The 14,197-nt window shown below is 36.1% G+C and overlaps 3 protein-coding genes across 5 annotated transcripts; all 3 read right to left on the bottom strand.

Moving 5' to 3' along the window:
• Nucleotides 1–2,841: 2,841 nt before the first annotated feature.
• Nucleotides 2,842–4,926, bottom strand: LOC103857289 (ran-binding protein 1 homolog b). The gene is made up of 4 exons (XM_009134461.1): nucleotides 4,623–4,926; nucleotides 4,390–4,541; nucleotides 4,185–4,310; nucleotides 2,842–3,382 (listed from the first exon to the last, which is right to left on the bottom strand). Exons 1-4 carry the CDS (start codon nucleotides 4,781–4,783, stop codon nucleotides 3,156–3,158), a joined length of 666 nt encoding a protein of 221 aa, XP_009132709.1. The 5' UTR covers nucleotides 4,784–4,926; the 3' UTR covers nucleotides 2,842–3,155.
• A 754-nt stretch (nucleotides 4,927–5,680) lies between these two features.
• LOC103857287 (protein transport protein SEC13 homolog B) lies at nucleotides 5,681–8,526 on the bottom strand. Of its 3 annotated transcripts, none has more exons than XM_018658068.2 (2): nucleotides 7,437–8,526; nucleotides 5,681–6,830 (listed from the first exon to the last, which is right to left on the bottom strand). In XM_018658068.2, exon 2 carries the CDS (start codon nucleotides 6,809–6,811, stop codon nucleotides 5,906–5,908), a length of 906 nt encoding a protein of 301 aa, XP_018513584.1. In that variant the 5' UTR covers nucleotides 6,812–6,830; nucleotides 7,437–8,526; the 3' UTR covers nucleotides 5,681–5,905. The 3 variants fall into 3 exon arrangements, with proteins under 3 accessions (XP_018513584.1, XP_018513582.1, XP_018513583.1); XM_018658066.2 differs by having other exon boundaries at nucleotides 5,681–6,833; nucleotides 7,437–8,517; XM_018658067.2 differs by having other exon boundaries at nucleotides 5,681–6,836; nucleotides 7,437–8,514.
• Nucleotides 8,527–9,103: 577 nt separating this feature from the next.
• Nucleotides 9,104–12,474, bottom strand: LOC103857679 (mitogen-activated protein kinase kinase kinase 18). Its single transcript, XM_033286321.1, has one exon. It carries the CDS (start codon nucleotides 10,598–10,600, stop codon nucleotides 9,104–9,106), a length of 1,497 nt encoding a protein of 498 aa, XP_033142212.1. The 5' UTR covers nucleotides 10,601–12,474.
• Nucleotides 12,475–14,197: the final 1,723 nt, after the last annotated feature.

The following is a 14,197-nucleotide window of genomic DNA, read 5'->3' as shown; positions in this document are numbered from 1 at the left end:
AACAAACAAAATACAAATCAAAATTTTGATGACTCGTTTAAAACAAGTCAAATATCAAATATAAGTAAAATAGCAAATATCAGGTCTGTGTGTGTTCCCATATTAGATGGTTGGTCCATCTGACTTTGAAAGGTACTGGATTTGATTTTGATACCCAGATGGCGATGTTTTAAAATAATTGAATTATTAATCTAGTTCCTAATAATTAATATACGAAATTTTGTTATTCAGCTAATAATTAATCAAGTTTCTGGAAGATTTTCTTTCGGGAAGATTGCACATAATGACTTTCACTATTAAAAAACTCGTTTCATAGCTAGAACATTTTTTATATATTTTGTACTTTTATTCATGGCTGATTTACAACATGTTTTCTATATATTTTGAAAACTAACTTTTATAGCAAATTACTAACTAGTTTATTATTTCTTTTTCCAAATATATTGAGAAAATTTGATCAAAATGTAAACTAGTTTTCCAGAATCATATATACCATCGGAAATATATCAGAATATATATAGTGTTACAAATTTAATTATAAATTTTCAAAAACTAATTAGTCTTTCTATGGGAATAGAAAAACAGACAAGTCCCAAAGGTTTTTTTTTTGACAAAGGGTTAAGTCCCAAAGTTACGATGATAAATAATGTTACAAATGTGTCACCAAATTTGTGAGAAACATTGCTAAGGCATCAGCAGTCTACCAATTATCAAACGCATGAAAACTATTCTCATGATCTTAAAAATGGCGAACAAAATGAACTCAACAAGATTTTGATTGTGGCCTGAAACGATCAGCTTTTATGATACTCTTATAATATCACAAGATTTTGATTGTGGGTGATCGTACTGATCTAATATTAGTTTTATCAAGTTTGCAGAACTTTTCTTATCGATTTCGCTATTGAGTTTACACTTACCTGCTGTATAGTATTCAAATCGCCGAGAAGGTAAATAAACAGTACTCTTATGTTTTTTTGTCTTTTTTTGTTTTTTTGGTAAAATCAGTACTCTATGTTGCAAAAATGTGCGACTGATTCATGTTTGGCTTTACATTTTTGCTTCGGTAGAAATCAGAAAGCAAGTGAATAGTAAAAAATAGTTCGTATCAAGTTGGTGTAAAATTTTGTGATTGATTGAACAATTTAATTCTGTCGAGTTCACATTGCTGCTAGCCTGGTACAAACTCTCCAATAATTTAAAGAAACGTAAATGGACTGGACATATGCATGCACACGGTTGGGAATTATTTAAGAAAATGTAACTCAACAACCAAATCTTGTAAGTGTCCTGTCATTTGGTGGGGTCCATCCGTACCATCTCTTAAAATAAAACTCAAAGTACATGCATGTAAAAGTGGATCGGAATAATTGCACTCCCAAAACAAACAAAGGCTACTAGAAAATATATGCAAAAATAAAAGAACAGAAAGAAGAAAAAGTGAGATTGCGTGTGTAAAAAGTAAAGTAGCCAGAAAAAGAAGAAGAAAAAAGTACAAAAGCGTCCCTTTGATAGATGTATTGTGTTCAAAGTTCTGTATGATGTTTCTATGAAATTTCTAGATTTGATACCATAATCAATATACTCGGATCCGATAGACCTCATAGGAAGGTTCTCTGAACACTTTAACAACTAGTATAAACCAGTGGTGGTAGTCCAGTGGCGCTTGAGGGATTAAACCCAATACGGCGAACCTTGGTTCGAACCCCGCTGGCCACACGGATATGGGCTATTGCTTTCGGCTCATTTGAATGTTCAGGAGAGGGTCTATCCGTGAGCTGTACCTCCACCCGGGAGTTAGGTCTGTGTTTTTAATAGACTCGGGTTTAACCATTTTTTTTTCAAAAAAAAACAACTAGTATAAGAAATAGAGTTCAATACAAAATATTAAATTACAAATAAGGTTTATTGTTTAGTTTCGTTTTAGACATTCGTATCTAATTATAATTTATAATTAGTTAAAAGGCCTACATGTGACAAATCAGCATCATGCATTAATGGGTTCCCAATTTTTGCGATCCAGTTTAGTAAAAGTCAGATTAAAGCCAATGCCACTATCACCCCAAGAATACCATCATGGGTCCTGTCAACTAATGTGACACATGACCGAACCTGAATCGTTATTTGTCCCATTGTAATAATTCACAATCTAGAGGGCTTATCCATACCATATCTAAGCCGGTCTTGTCGCTTCATTCCATTTTTACCATTTTACTGACTAATTATAAGAGTTCTATCTACCCCCTAATTTTTTTTTTTAAATTGATCATTTATTAGGCCGATTGTAACGTTATGAACATTCCAACCCGGTCCATCCTGATCTGATCAGATAGCTAGGTGTCGGTCATATCACAACTAGTGCTTGGTTGTGGATCAAACCCGACAACCCACAGATTGAGTAATTTTTTTTTATTCAAGAAATTTGACTTGTTTAACCCGCAACAAGAAAATATAAAATCTACATCCGTCCGCTTAAACTTGCGGATGACCCACGAGTAATTTTAATAATAATAAAATTGTTATTTTAAATATTTTTTAAAATAATAACAAAAATCAATTTATAATTAAAATTAAATATTTTTTATTAATAATATTTTCTTCCTAATTTTTTGTGGTTCAATTTCGGCTGACCCGCATAAAAAAACTCTTGACCCTTACCCGCATCCGCCAATCAACCTTTTTTCAAATCACTCGACCGCACCAACCACGCGGCGGATCCAACAGGCAGAACCCGCCAATAATGACTCAAATTCTCAGCTCTAATCACAACCGTCTATCTCTACCCAATATTGATCGGATGATCCGGTTTTGAAGTTCTTATAGAACTGCAATACACTAATCTAATGTAACACGCCTTGTTTAATAAAAAAGACACAATCCAATGCATACATTTTGAAAAATCAAAACAAAGGGATATTCTTTCCACATAACGAATCCCAAAACAACCCCAGAACCTCTCATATGTGTCACATGTGATACTCTTGTGACACTAACATATAAACTCGACACGACTCAGAAAGTGAACATGATGACACTGACAGAACATGTATCAATTTCAAGAAAAAGAAAAGAAAGCCAAGTTATGCGATGGATTTAAAACATATCAGGCTGTAAATTAACTAGCCTCGTGTGTTTGTTGTGTCTATGCATGCATCTTACGCAGAGGGCACAGACTCCTCGGTTTTCTTTTCTTCAACAGCTTTCTCTGCCTCTGCTGATGCTACCTTCTCGACTGGTTTCTCTTCCTTCTTCTCCTCGGTGTCCTTCTCTTCCACTGTCAACTTCTCAAGAAGACCAGCAGTATCAGAAGCCTCTTTACTCTCTTCTTTCTCTTCTTCAGAATCGGTAACTTCCTTGAACTTTTGCATAAATGCTTTGCAGTCTGATAACGGTATTGTAAACAAGACTTGATTATTTATACAAGGTAGAAAGATTTTCAAAAACACAAACAATAAATCACATGAAACAGTTTCCAATACTACACGTCTACACCAGCTCATTCCCAAGCTACACTGAGACAGCCAGTATAAACACTAGAGCTTTAGACTGCTTTTAGTCTATCCAGATCATACACTTGAACCTACACAAACGTCCAGATACCTCTAGTTGGATTGCCACCTTTAAAAGGCTACCATTAAGCAAACAACCATGATACCCTTCAACAATTACTGATTAGTGCAAGGGAAAATAACTCAAAAACAAGTAAAAACTCTAAAATGGGTGATACTATAAGCTTGTAGACCTGAACATCCATAACATGTGACCATATGGAAATATCACCAAGTTCAAGATCCTCCAGTGACCTAAGCCATAAACTTACATTATCTACACTCTAGACTCAGGAAAAAGATAAGTCATAGCTCATAAGGTTTAAGCTACTATAAGTATGCCACACATACACAAGGGAAAAATCCAGACTCACTCTCAACTGACGCAACGTGGATTAAAAAAAGGTTTAAGCTTTTGGGGAACATGTTAGTGTCACAAGAATATCACATGTGTTTGAGGATCTTGAATTTTAGTATGACCTAAAAACACGTGGTCATACTAAAATTCAAGATCCTAAAATGACCCAAAGATTTAAGCTACTTTTAACTATGCTACAATAATGAGAACAGTGCTACCACAAGCAAGAATCACACAATGAGATCCAAACACACACAATGAGACTGATTCGAACTCACTCTCAACAGAAGCAAACCGGATACAGAAAAGCTCATCCTTCAACTCCCCGTCGGAGAAATCACGAGCGTGCCACACACAAGACTTATCATTCCCAGCGTGTTCCTGAACACTCATCCCCGACGTAACTGCACACAAGGAGAAGAATCAAACAATGAGAATAACACAAACACAGATCCATCATTAAAAAATAGTCACGATCGGTACCGAGATGATTAGCACAGATCTTGAGAGTTTTGGACTGCCTCATAACGAGACGGATCTTCCCTGACTCCTTATGCTTCAAGAACTTGACCGTACCAGCGCCTCTCTCCTTCCACTGACTCCCATCTTTATCGAACCTATACAGCTTCGATTTCCTAACAGATTCGCAAAAAAAAACAATAATCAACAACCACGATCAGATCTAGAACCGATCTAGTAGGAGGAGTAGAGTTTACAGATCGAGGATTGCGTCTTCGTTTTCTTCGCCGGTAGTGACGGCGACTTCTTCGAGTTTGATGATGGGAGCGACCTGAGCGCCGGTGTCTTCGTCCTCGTTGGCTCCGGACTCTTCTTCGTCTCTGTGCTCGCGCTCCGGCTCGTTGCTGATGCTCGCCATCTTATCAGATCAGATCGAAGCTTTGCTGGTTGTTATTGTTGTTGGATTACAGAGTGGGCGTAGGAGCTATAGCTAGATTGGAGGAGAGAATGTTGGGAGAGCTTTTGTTGACAGAAAATGATTTTTTTTTTTATATAGGAGAGAGAGACGGCGCTTTGTTGGAAATGGATCATTGATTTAAATGGGCCTACGTCACGTTTATTCCGGAGAGCTGAATATGGTGGACTGTACTGGATCCATTCTGGAAAGCTGAGTATGCAGTGCTCAAATTGAATTAATTTGATTAGGGGGCATATGCATTTGTCTTTTCAAATCGGAATTTGAGTTAGTTCTTATCAAAGAAAGTTCAAGAAATCTGTAAGAGATAGTTCTGCGTTTCATAAGAAATTATTGATTATGTAAATTAGACCGATTTTTTGAATATCTAAACCATTTTTTTAGGAAAAAATGTTTCGTTTAAATACTGCTTAGGCGGACGCCCAACTGTTGCGAACATAAATTTTTAGAAAACTGGTTCTTATCATATATGATTTTCAGATAGAAACGTTTTGAATACATTCCATGGAATTTCCGATTGGTTGTACTCAGGTTTCAAATCAGTTCCAATTTTTTTATACATGTAAATATTTTTTCAAAACATATTAGTCCTTTTTCTGGATACTTTGGGAAATTCTTTAAATTTATTTTGTTACAACTAGATCATAAATAAAAATAATCATGAGTATACGGATTTTGGGACTGAATGTTTCAAACAAAAAAATTTAGATTAATATTTGTTCACAAAATTTCAAACACAAGACTAAACTTGACATTTTTTTTCCTAACCGAATCCAGTTAAACCAGTATGCTAAAGTCAAATATGACACAACAAGAACATCATGTGTCGAAAGATTCAGGTAGTCCAGTTTAAAACTAAGATAATATATTTCATGAAGATAGTGTTTCAAAAGGGGAAAACAAAAGAAAAAGTCGCTAGGAAAGATGAAAATGTCCAAAATGTTCCAAACCCAAATTGAGAAAAAACCACATCCACATTCCCTCAGATAGACCACCAAACCAGCCTGAGAAAAACGATTCTTTTGAAAGAAGACTTTAATTCAGTAAAGGAAACAGCGAAACATATCATTCCAGAACGGTGACTTGTTCCCACTCTCCATCAACAGCCTCTTTCCACACCGTCACGTTGTTGTTCCCATCGGACACAGCCAACATGTTACCTGTCAACGACCACGACACCCGCCACACCGGAGTCATAAAGTCCTTCAGAACCTTACCTTCCCATTGCTCACCTTCTTTTCCCACAGTCCATATGATCACTTTCCCATCCTGTGAGCCACTGGCTATGGTGGACTTAGGGAGACCCAAGTTCGGTGCCCAAGCCACATCACGAACCCAATCAGTATGCTTCTGAAGAGCCGGAAAGCAATCCATCTTCCACGACCCGTTTGAGAGCTTCCACACTTTCACAGTATTATCACACCCACCGGAAGCCAGCTTGTAAATCGGATCAAGCAAGCCAGAGCTGACAAGAGCACCAGGGGAAGTGGCAGGTGCCCATGAGACAGAAGTGACTCCAACAGGATGCGCTTGGTCAATCTTCGTCGTGTCCCAGCCACCATCAGCACGGCCTGTGAATACCGAAATGTTTCCGTCGGATGACCCACAAGCCAAGGATAGTCCGAGGTCATGAGGAGCCCAAGCGATGGAGTTGACAGAAGATTTATGGTCCGTGAAGACATGAGCTTGGGTCCACTGGTTTTGGCTGCCTTCTTTCCAGAGTATGACCTGACCGTCATAGGAGCATGAAGCAAGGAATGATCCAAACTTAGGGTGGGCCCACGCGACCTGCCAGACAGGACCACGGTGGCCGGTTAATGTAGCTAGGTGCTGGGATCCACCGTTGTTGCTGACTCCGGTTATCTTGATGGTGCAGTCAGATGAGGCAGTTGCAACTCGCTTTCCGTAGTAGTCCATTTGCACATCATGGACCATGTCCTCATGACCTGTTTCAATCTTCTGTCCCGGCATGTTTCCGGATTGACTTTCTCTGCTTCTTAAAAGAAAACACAGCGAAACAGCTCGTAAACACACAGTTCAATTTCAGTGAAGTATAATAACATTTTACACGTTGATGATGTTCGTATAACTAGGTGATCTCAAAGGCTCACCACATGTAATCATATTATCTATAATGAAGAAAGATCATATAGTATGATTATGAATATAATGAATTTTTCAGTCAGAGACCATTTTTCTCAGAGATCGATTCCAACCTCAACTAAAAAAATCACGATTGATCAACGTCGCAGGGGGCAATTACACAATACTGTAAAGGGGATTAACAATGAATCCGAGTAATAAATCTTAAGATCTAGAATCTAGCCGCAGATCGACTCGATTCAAACACAAAGATCTAAGCTAAGATATCGAATCCAAAGCAGAATCAAATCGATTCAAGATAGCTGTAGAAATGAGATTCAATTAGATGGATCACGAGGTCAGAGTCACGATACAAAACAGATCAAACGAAGATTAATCACGCTTAAAAATCAATCACAGATTCAAACAGAAACCTAGCTTAGATTTACCGAGACAGCGCAGAAAATCGAGAAAACGAAATTCGCAGAAGTAGCTCAGGGAAGAGATAGCGTACCTGAAGGAGCGGTCGGTCGACTAAGAGACGCCGGAGTGTGAGTTGGAGAAGAAGATCGACAGAGAAGAAAACGCTAGGGGGAAGCGATGGATAGTTTTTTTCTGTTTCTAAAGAAAAAGAAAAATAGATCTAACAGAGTAATCTAAACCGTAGTCCAGACTCTAAACCGGGTGGGTAGACTAGAGATATTTTATTATAAAGCGGTTATCAGCGCAGCCTAATTATGGGCCATAGTAACTATTTTCTTCTCGACCTTGGTTTGACCCTTTTTTGGTTCTAGAGTTTGTAAAAACCGATCTCAAAACTAATTACAGAGTAATCTAAACCGTGGCCAGCCAGATTAAACCGGACGTTCAAATAGATGAGAGTCAACTACCATGTTTTTTTTTCTGAACCTTTTTGGCTATTTTTTTCTTTTCTTTTTTTAATCATCTGATTATAGATGAAATACAGAGCTAACGGAACTTACGAAGCCCCCGAATCAAAAGCCTAAAACAAGGCAGCATAGAGTTTCATTTCTACGGAATTTCTATAGCATAATGCGTTTAGTCAATTGTTTTTTTTTTGTGCTAAAAGTAGTCAATTGTTAGTCTCATTTAATATTGTTTTTCTCTCTTTTTTTTTGCATTCAAACACAACAAAAATCATATCTTATATTCTCACGGATCTATAATGTAACTCTTAAGCATCAATGAATTTGATCTCTTCTACGTTACTTTGGTTGATGTGCACTTGCAATATAGTATTATATAGGTTAATACGTTGTCGTCAACTTCCACTGTTTACCATGTTCTTGTTCATGGAAACGCACAAACCATTCGATTCGCCTTTCGGAAAGTCCCCATATAAGTGATTCCTCGCTGAATGATCTCGTTGGGGCCAACCTAAAAGTGCATTTTGTTTACTCCCTAGCAGTCAAACATTTCATTCCTGAGTTCAACAAAATCCAGCAAGTTCAATGTTTTAATTGTTTGGCATTCCCGAAGACTTTTCCCAAATGGTATCATCATTGGACATTGGCTCTCTTATTAAATATTACTATGGGTCAAACCTTCATTCAACTACGAAGCCTTCTCACGTTTACATGTTTCTTTTTTATATATGGATAACCTACAAAAGCGTCGTAAAAGGAAAAGGGTTGCTGGACTGCACTACCCTACCCACCTAGGTATTGGCTAAGTTGGCCAAGTATACATAATATGTAAATGTATTAACCATAAACTACAATATAAATATTATAAACTCGTAAAGAAATCAAATATTTAATATCCATGCAAAAATATATAATAATGGAATTTTGAAGTACAATTATCCACTAAAAAGCAAAGAAAGTGTTGCACAAAAATAAAATAGAAAATGAAAAAAAGGATATGCGATGAAGAGAGTGGAATACTCTAAAAGGTAGCGTATAATCTATGTTGATACCTTTCTCCAAATTGAAAACTTGTGGAGTTGTGGCAATCCAACATTGCCCACCACTTCATAGTCATATTCCATTTGCTCCTCCTTATTTCTTTGTTTATTGTCTGGTTTTTAAACATTGATCAACGTTTATAGTTCACAGACTATGCGACCTAACTAGTTTATCTACACCAACACCAAAATTAAAGAGAGGCTGGTAATTTCAGGTTGGCCCCTAATCACTGACTTTAGTAGGCCTAACTACACTACTTGCATGGTCTTAGTTCGTCTCTAACGACCTTCAATATATAATAAAAATAATAATACTTGGTCACGAATCTACCACTACCAAACCAAGATGGGATTGTGTAAACGAGAGTTATCAACAAAAAGAGGCAACAGTTGAGAGTTAGGACGCTCATCACACCACGTAAAAGAGCTTTCAAGAAATAGATAGACCGATCCGAATCACATGCATTACCGAATAAAAAGTTAAGGCTGAGAATGAAAGAGATTTTTTCTCGCAACTTCTTCTTATTATTATATTCATGATGATAACAAAAATATATAACACGAATAATAATGCTGTAAAACTTGACATATATCTGAATATTCTCTACCACAAGTAACAGCAATAATTCACACGTCATCGCCGACGTGGATTCTTCATTTCCCGGCGGTCTAACGGACGTGTTTAATTCCGATTCTACCCTTGTTGAAACTAGATATTCCCCTTGTGCCCCTGACTCTTCGAAAGCATTGGCTCTCACCTCAATCCAACCGTTTGATTCCCATTTTACCCCTCCGGTCGTCGCTAATTTACTCATCCTTGCCATCGCCGAAACCGTAGACTCAACTCTAGATACATCGCTCTCTTCATCTTCTTCGAAATCCGAGTTGACCCAGTCCAACACGCAACGCGGAGACGACTCGGTGACAAACGAGTGATGATCTTGACACAGAAACGGATGCTCCAGAAGCTGACCGCAGCTCCATCTCTGACTCCGATCTCTTCTCAAGCATTTGTCCAAGAAATCGCGACCGAGCTCCGAAACTCCCGCCGGAATAAACGGCAGCTCGTTTGAATACCCGATCCGACTCAGCGAGTCGAATCCGTTGTCTTCCCACGCTGGCTTTCCGGTGAGCATCTCGATGACGGTGCAACCGAGAGACCACACGTCACTCTCCGGTCCTTGATACTCTCCCCTGATCGCCTCCGGAGCCATCCAAAGCGGACTTCCACGTGGCGCAATCCCAGCCGTCGGTTTTTTAAATTCCATCGCCGATCCGAAGTCCGCCAGCTTAACGGAGCTTCCGCCGTTAACGACCAGAACGTTCTTCGATTTAACGTCGCAGTGAACGATTCCGTTAGAGTGAACGTGACCGAGAGCGGAGACGAGACACCATGCGTAACGGCGGAGGAGAGTTTCGTCAACTACGATTCCACCGTTTGACACGTCACCTTCCGGTGAATATTCTAAATGGAGATTCCTGAACGACGTCGTTCCTTCTTTAGACACGTCATCGCCGAGGAACCTCACGATGTGTGGGTGAGACTTCAGAGAGCGGAGGATTGTGATTTCGTTCTCGAGGGACTCGGATTGAGAAGGACGACACGTGGCGAGATCTACTGACTTAACGGCGAAAACTCCACCGTCGATCTTGCTCACGGCTTTGCTCACCGTTCCAAAACATCCTCTTCCGATACAAGAACCTCGAATCCAAGGAGATGAAGAAGTGTTTGTGATGCTCTGTTTCTCCATGTGTTTTTGTTTGCTAACTAACTTTGGTGTGTAAATTATGAAGTACACACGACGGTATATATACGTGTGTGGAAGTGTCTAATGTGAAGGACAAATAAAGTTGCGAGTTTTATTAATTTCCGACGTGGACGTTTCTTTTCTACTTGTCTTTCTGACATTTGAAATCGTGAAGCCATTTTAAGCCATTTTAAAATAAAATAAAAAGTTTCCCACTTAGGAATTCAGAACAGTGGTGAACTCTCGAATTATTGATTATAATATTAGACAAATGGATAATTGGGAGAACGGTTTGATGAAGTCAGTACGACACTTGGTGATGTTCTTGGGATGTTCTGTAAGAAAACCGAGTACTTTCCATATTATCCTTATCCATAATAAGATTCAAGTTGCGGTTTGATCAGGTCCGTTGATTCGTTACCTCTTGGACACTGTTATTTTATTTGAGTGTCATATATAGAAAAGGTAACATATATCTTTGTAAAACACAACTTCATTTTAAATAATTTATTTCTTAAGAACAAAGGAAATATTGTTTTGATTTAGTATTATTTCGGATTATGTAGATTTTATTTATTTTAGATCTGAATTCATTTTGAGTTCCAATATTACTAAGTTCACTTTAAATATTATATCAAAATAAATGCTCCATTTTTATAAAGTTTAATAGAATTTTATATGTTGAATATGTAAGATGTTTTCATATTTATATGCAACCTTTAATTTTATTAATAACTGTAAGATTAGTGATATTTTATTATCTATTTATAATTAGTTAAATAATTTTAATTTTAATTTTAATAACATTTTTATATAAAAAGCAATTTCCTCAATTGTTGTGCATTGAAATTTCATATATTTTAGAATAAATGGGATGTACAGTTAAGTGTTTAAATTATTTTGTTTATGTCTGAATATTTTCTAGTATTAATTTGTACCTTTAAATTTGATATTTTGAGTTTTATCATTAGGGATGGGCGTTCGGGAATCCGTTTGAGTTCGGTTCAGTTCTATTTGGGTTTTGGGTTTTCAGGATCAAATATTTCAGTCCCATTCGAGTATTTCTAAATTTCAGTTCGGGTTCGGTTTGGATCTTTACGAGTTCGGTTCAAGTTCGGATAACCCATTTAAATTATTTAAAAAATTTTAAATTCATTATATACTTTAGATTTTTCAAAATCTATGAACAAAATAATATATTCCATGCAAATTTGAATAATATATGTTAAAATACCTAAACTTCACATATAAATTCGTTTAATTTGAAAATTTGTATAGAAATCAATAGATATTTTAAGTATTTTTGGTGTTTTGAGTACACTTTAACTATTTTAGACATTTACTTTTGAATATTTGTAAATATTTTCAAATATTTTGGACAATTTCAAAATATCTTGTATATTTTGGATGTTTTTTAATATACATTAAATCCGAATTTTTTTGACATATTTAGATATATAAATCTATTATGGATACATTCGGGTACCGGAAATACTTCAGTTCGGATATATAAATACCAAAATTTTAAACCCATTCAGATATTTAATCAATTTCAGTTCGAATTCGATACTACTTTTTCGAATAGGATTTGGTTCGCTTTTTCGGATTCGGATTTTTTTCTCAGCCCTAAGTATCATGTTTACTTTACAAATGTCAAACTTACAAAAATATTAAAATGGATAAGTCAACGGCTCTTGTTTTTAGGCTGTCTCATTTCCTTCTTCAACCATAACTTGAAAAAAAAAACTCTAGGATAACAATAATAAAAAGGTTTTTGTCACAAATATAAACACTAAAAAATAAAATGAACAAAATATTTTATTAAAGAAGTAAATATACATTTATACTCTTAGAGTTAACTAATCTAAACCTTAGGGTTTAAAGTTAAGAGATGGAGATTTGGAATTGAGATTTAAAATTTTATAAAATAAAAAATAAATATTAAAAATTTGAAAATAGTTATAAAGTATTTTGAATTACAAAAAGAAAAATTGAAAAAAAGATCAAAAAAAAGTTCAAATTTTTTTTTTTTAATTTATAAAAAAGTTCGAATTTGAAACCTTAAAATCTAAAACTATAAAAAAAAATTGTTTTGATCATTTTCTTCCTTTTGGTCTATTTTTGTGATCAAAACTTAAAAATAATATATTTAGGAGAATTTTCCGTATATATATATATATATATATATATATATTTGTTTTCTTGAAATTTTTCTCCTGTTGAGGCCATTAGGTTAGGGGCGACAAGTGATGAGATCTCTCCGACGAATCATGGGAACGGCAAACTAACTAAACGTGTCGATTGATTTTCGGACATTTGTTTCCGTTGACTTTTGTTGATATGCATTACATCTTTCTTTTTTTGTTAACTCGAGTTAATACACGATCAGACATGGAATATTCTGTGGGAATCTACCAATCAAGTACTCACCACTATTCTTAGAATCGTGATACTAAAGTATATCACGTAATAAGCCAATCATATACGTAGAACTTTTAGCCTATAATTACAGAATGACATCAATTATCTATATATATAAAAATATGTTTGCTTCACTCCTGTGCATCCACGTCAGCGCCAGGTCAGAAAATCGAGGTTTGTAGTGATGCCACGTGTCCAGAGATAAGAAACGCAGAGTTTCATTAACATCATCTTATTGGGCTTCGTTATTTTACATGTTATTGGGCTATGATAAAGAAAGCGTAACTGACCGGATAAGTCTGAGTTTTGCTAACCCTAATACGACAGCAGTGAAGAACGGAGACGCATCCTAACGTCGTTGGTAACTGTTCAATCCTGCTGCTTCCTCTAGACCCATGATTATGCCTGGGAAGCGGGTCGGATCCGCCCCGCTCAACCGCCCCGCCGCAGGTTAAACTCATTTTTTCACTTGAAAATTATACCCGCAAGACCCGCATGACCGGATTTCGATAACCACACCCGCTCCGCATCAAACAAGCGGGTCTAGCGGGTTATCAGCAAAAAAGTTCAAAAAGCCAAAAGAAAAAAAAAGAATACTTGCTTTCGATCTACGCAGAGTCAAGATTTGATAGGGATGAGTTTACGGTTTCTGATTTGCAGAGAGTCAAAGGGTTGCTTTGGCGTTTGAAAGAGATGAGTTTAGTTGAGAGAATTAATTTACGGCGTGAAAAGAAATGTTTGTGTAAAGAAATTTAGGTTTTATGTGGATCCTATGTAAGATGACAAACACGTTTAGTTAAAGTCATTAAAACAACACACATTCACAAGAGTCAACACAGAAACAACACACACTCTAATAGGTATAACATCAAATCAGCAAACGCTTTACATCTCTATCACTCTTAAACGACACAGTATCACCTTATTCGACATAATCAATTAAACACCATAACTAAATAATAATAATTTTTGTTTATTCTACTCATCACGTTATATATAATTTCTCATAACAAAAAAATGAATATTAAAAATATTAAAATGCGTAATTGAACAAAGAATAATTTGAATTGATTTTATAATTGTTTGGCTACTTATATTTTTTATAATAGATTATAATATTTATAAATAAAATAAACATACTATATATACAATTAACATTTAAATTTAAACAAAAAATCC

Source organism: Brassica rapa, chromosome A03 (assembly GCF_000309985.2).
Source record: "Brassica rapa cultivar Chiifu-401-42 chromosome A03, CAAS_Brap_v3.01, whole genome shotgun sequence".
NCBI lineage: Eukaryota > Viridiplantae > Streptophyta > Magnoliopsida > Brassicales > Brassicaceae > Brassica > Brassica rapa.
This window is presented reverse-complemented; position numbering and strand designations above follow the sequence as displayed.

Excerpts from the sequence above, each read along its gene's own strand:
- LOC103857289 (XM_009134461.1), bottom strand. The coding sequence starts at position 4,783 with ATGGCGAGCATCAGCAACGAGCCGGAGCGCGAGCACAGAGACGAAGAA. Across the intron at positions 4,542-4,622 it reads GAAGACGCAATCCTCGATCT|GAAATCGAAGCTGTATAGGT; the intron begins GTAAACTCTACT and ends CGAATCTGTTAG. Across the intron at positions 3,383-4,184 it reads CCGGTTTGCTTCTGTTGAGA|ACTGCAAAGCATTTATGCAA; the intron begins GTGAGTTCGAAT and ends TACCGTTATCAG.
- LOC103857287 (XM_018658068.2), bottom strand. The coding sequence starts at position 6,811 with ATGCCGGGACAGAAGATTGAAACAGGTCATGAGGACATGGTCCATGAT.
- LOC103857679 (XM_033286321.1), bottom strand. The coding sequence starts at position 10,600 with ATGGAGAAACAGAGCATCACAAACACTTCTTCATCTCCTTGGATTCGA.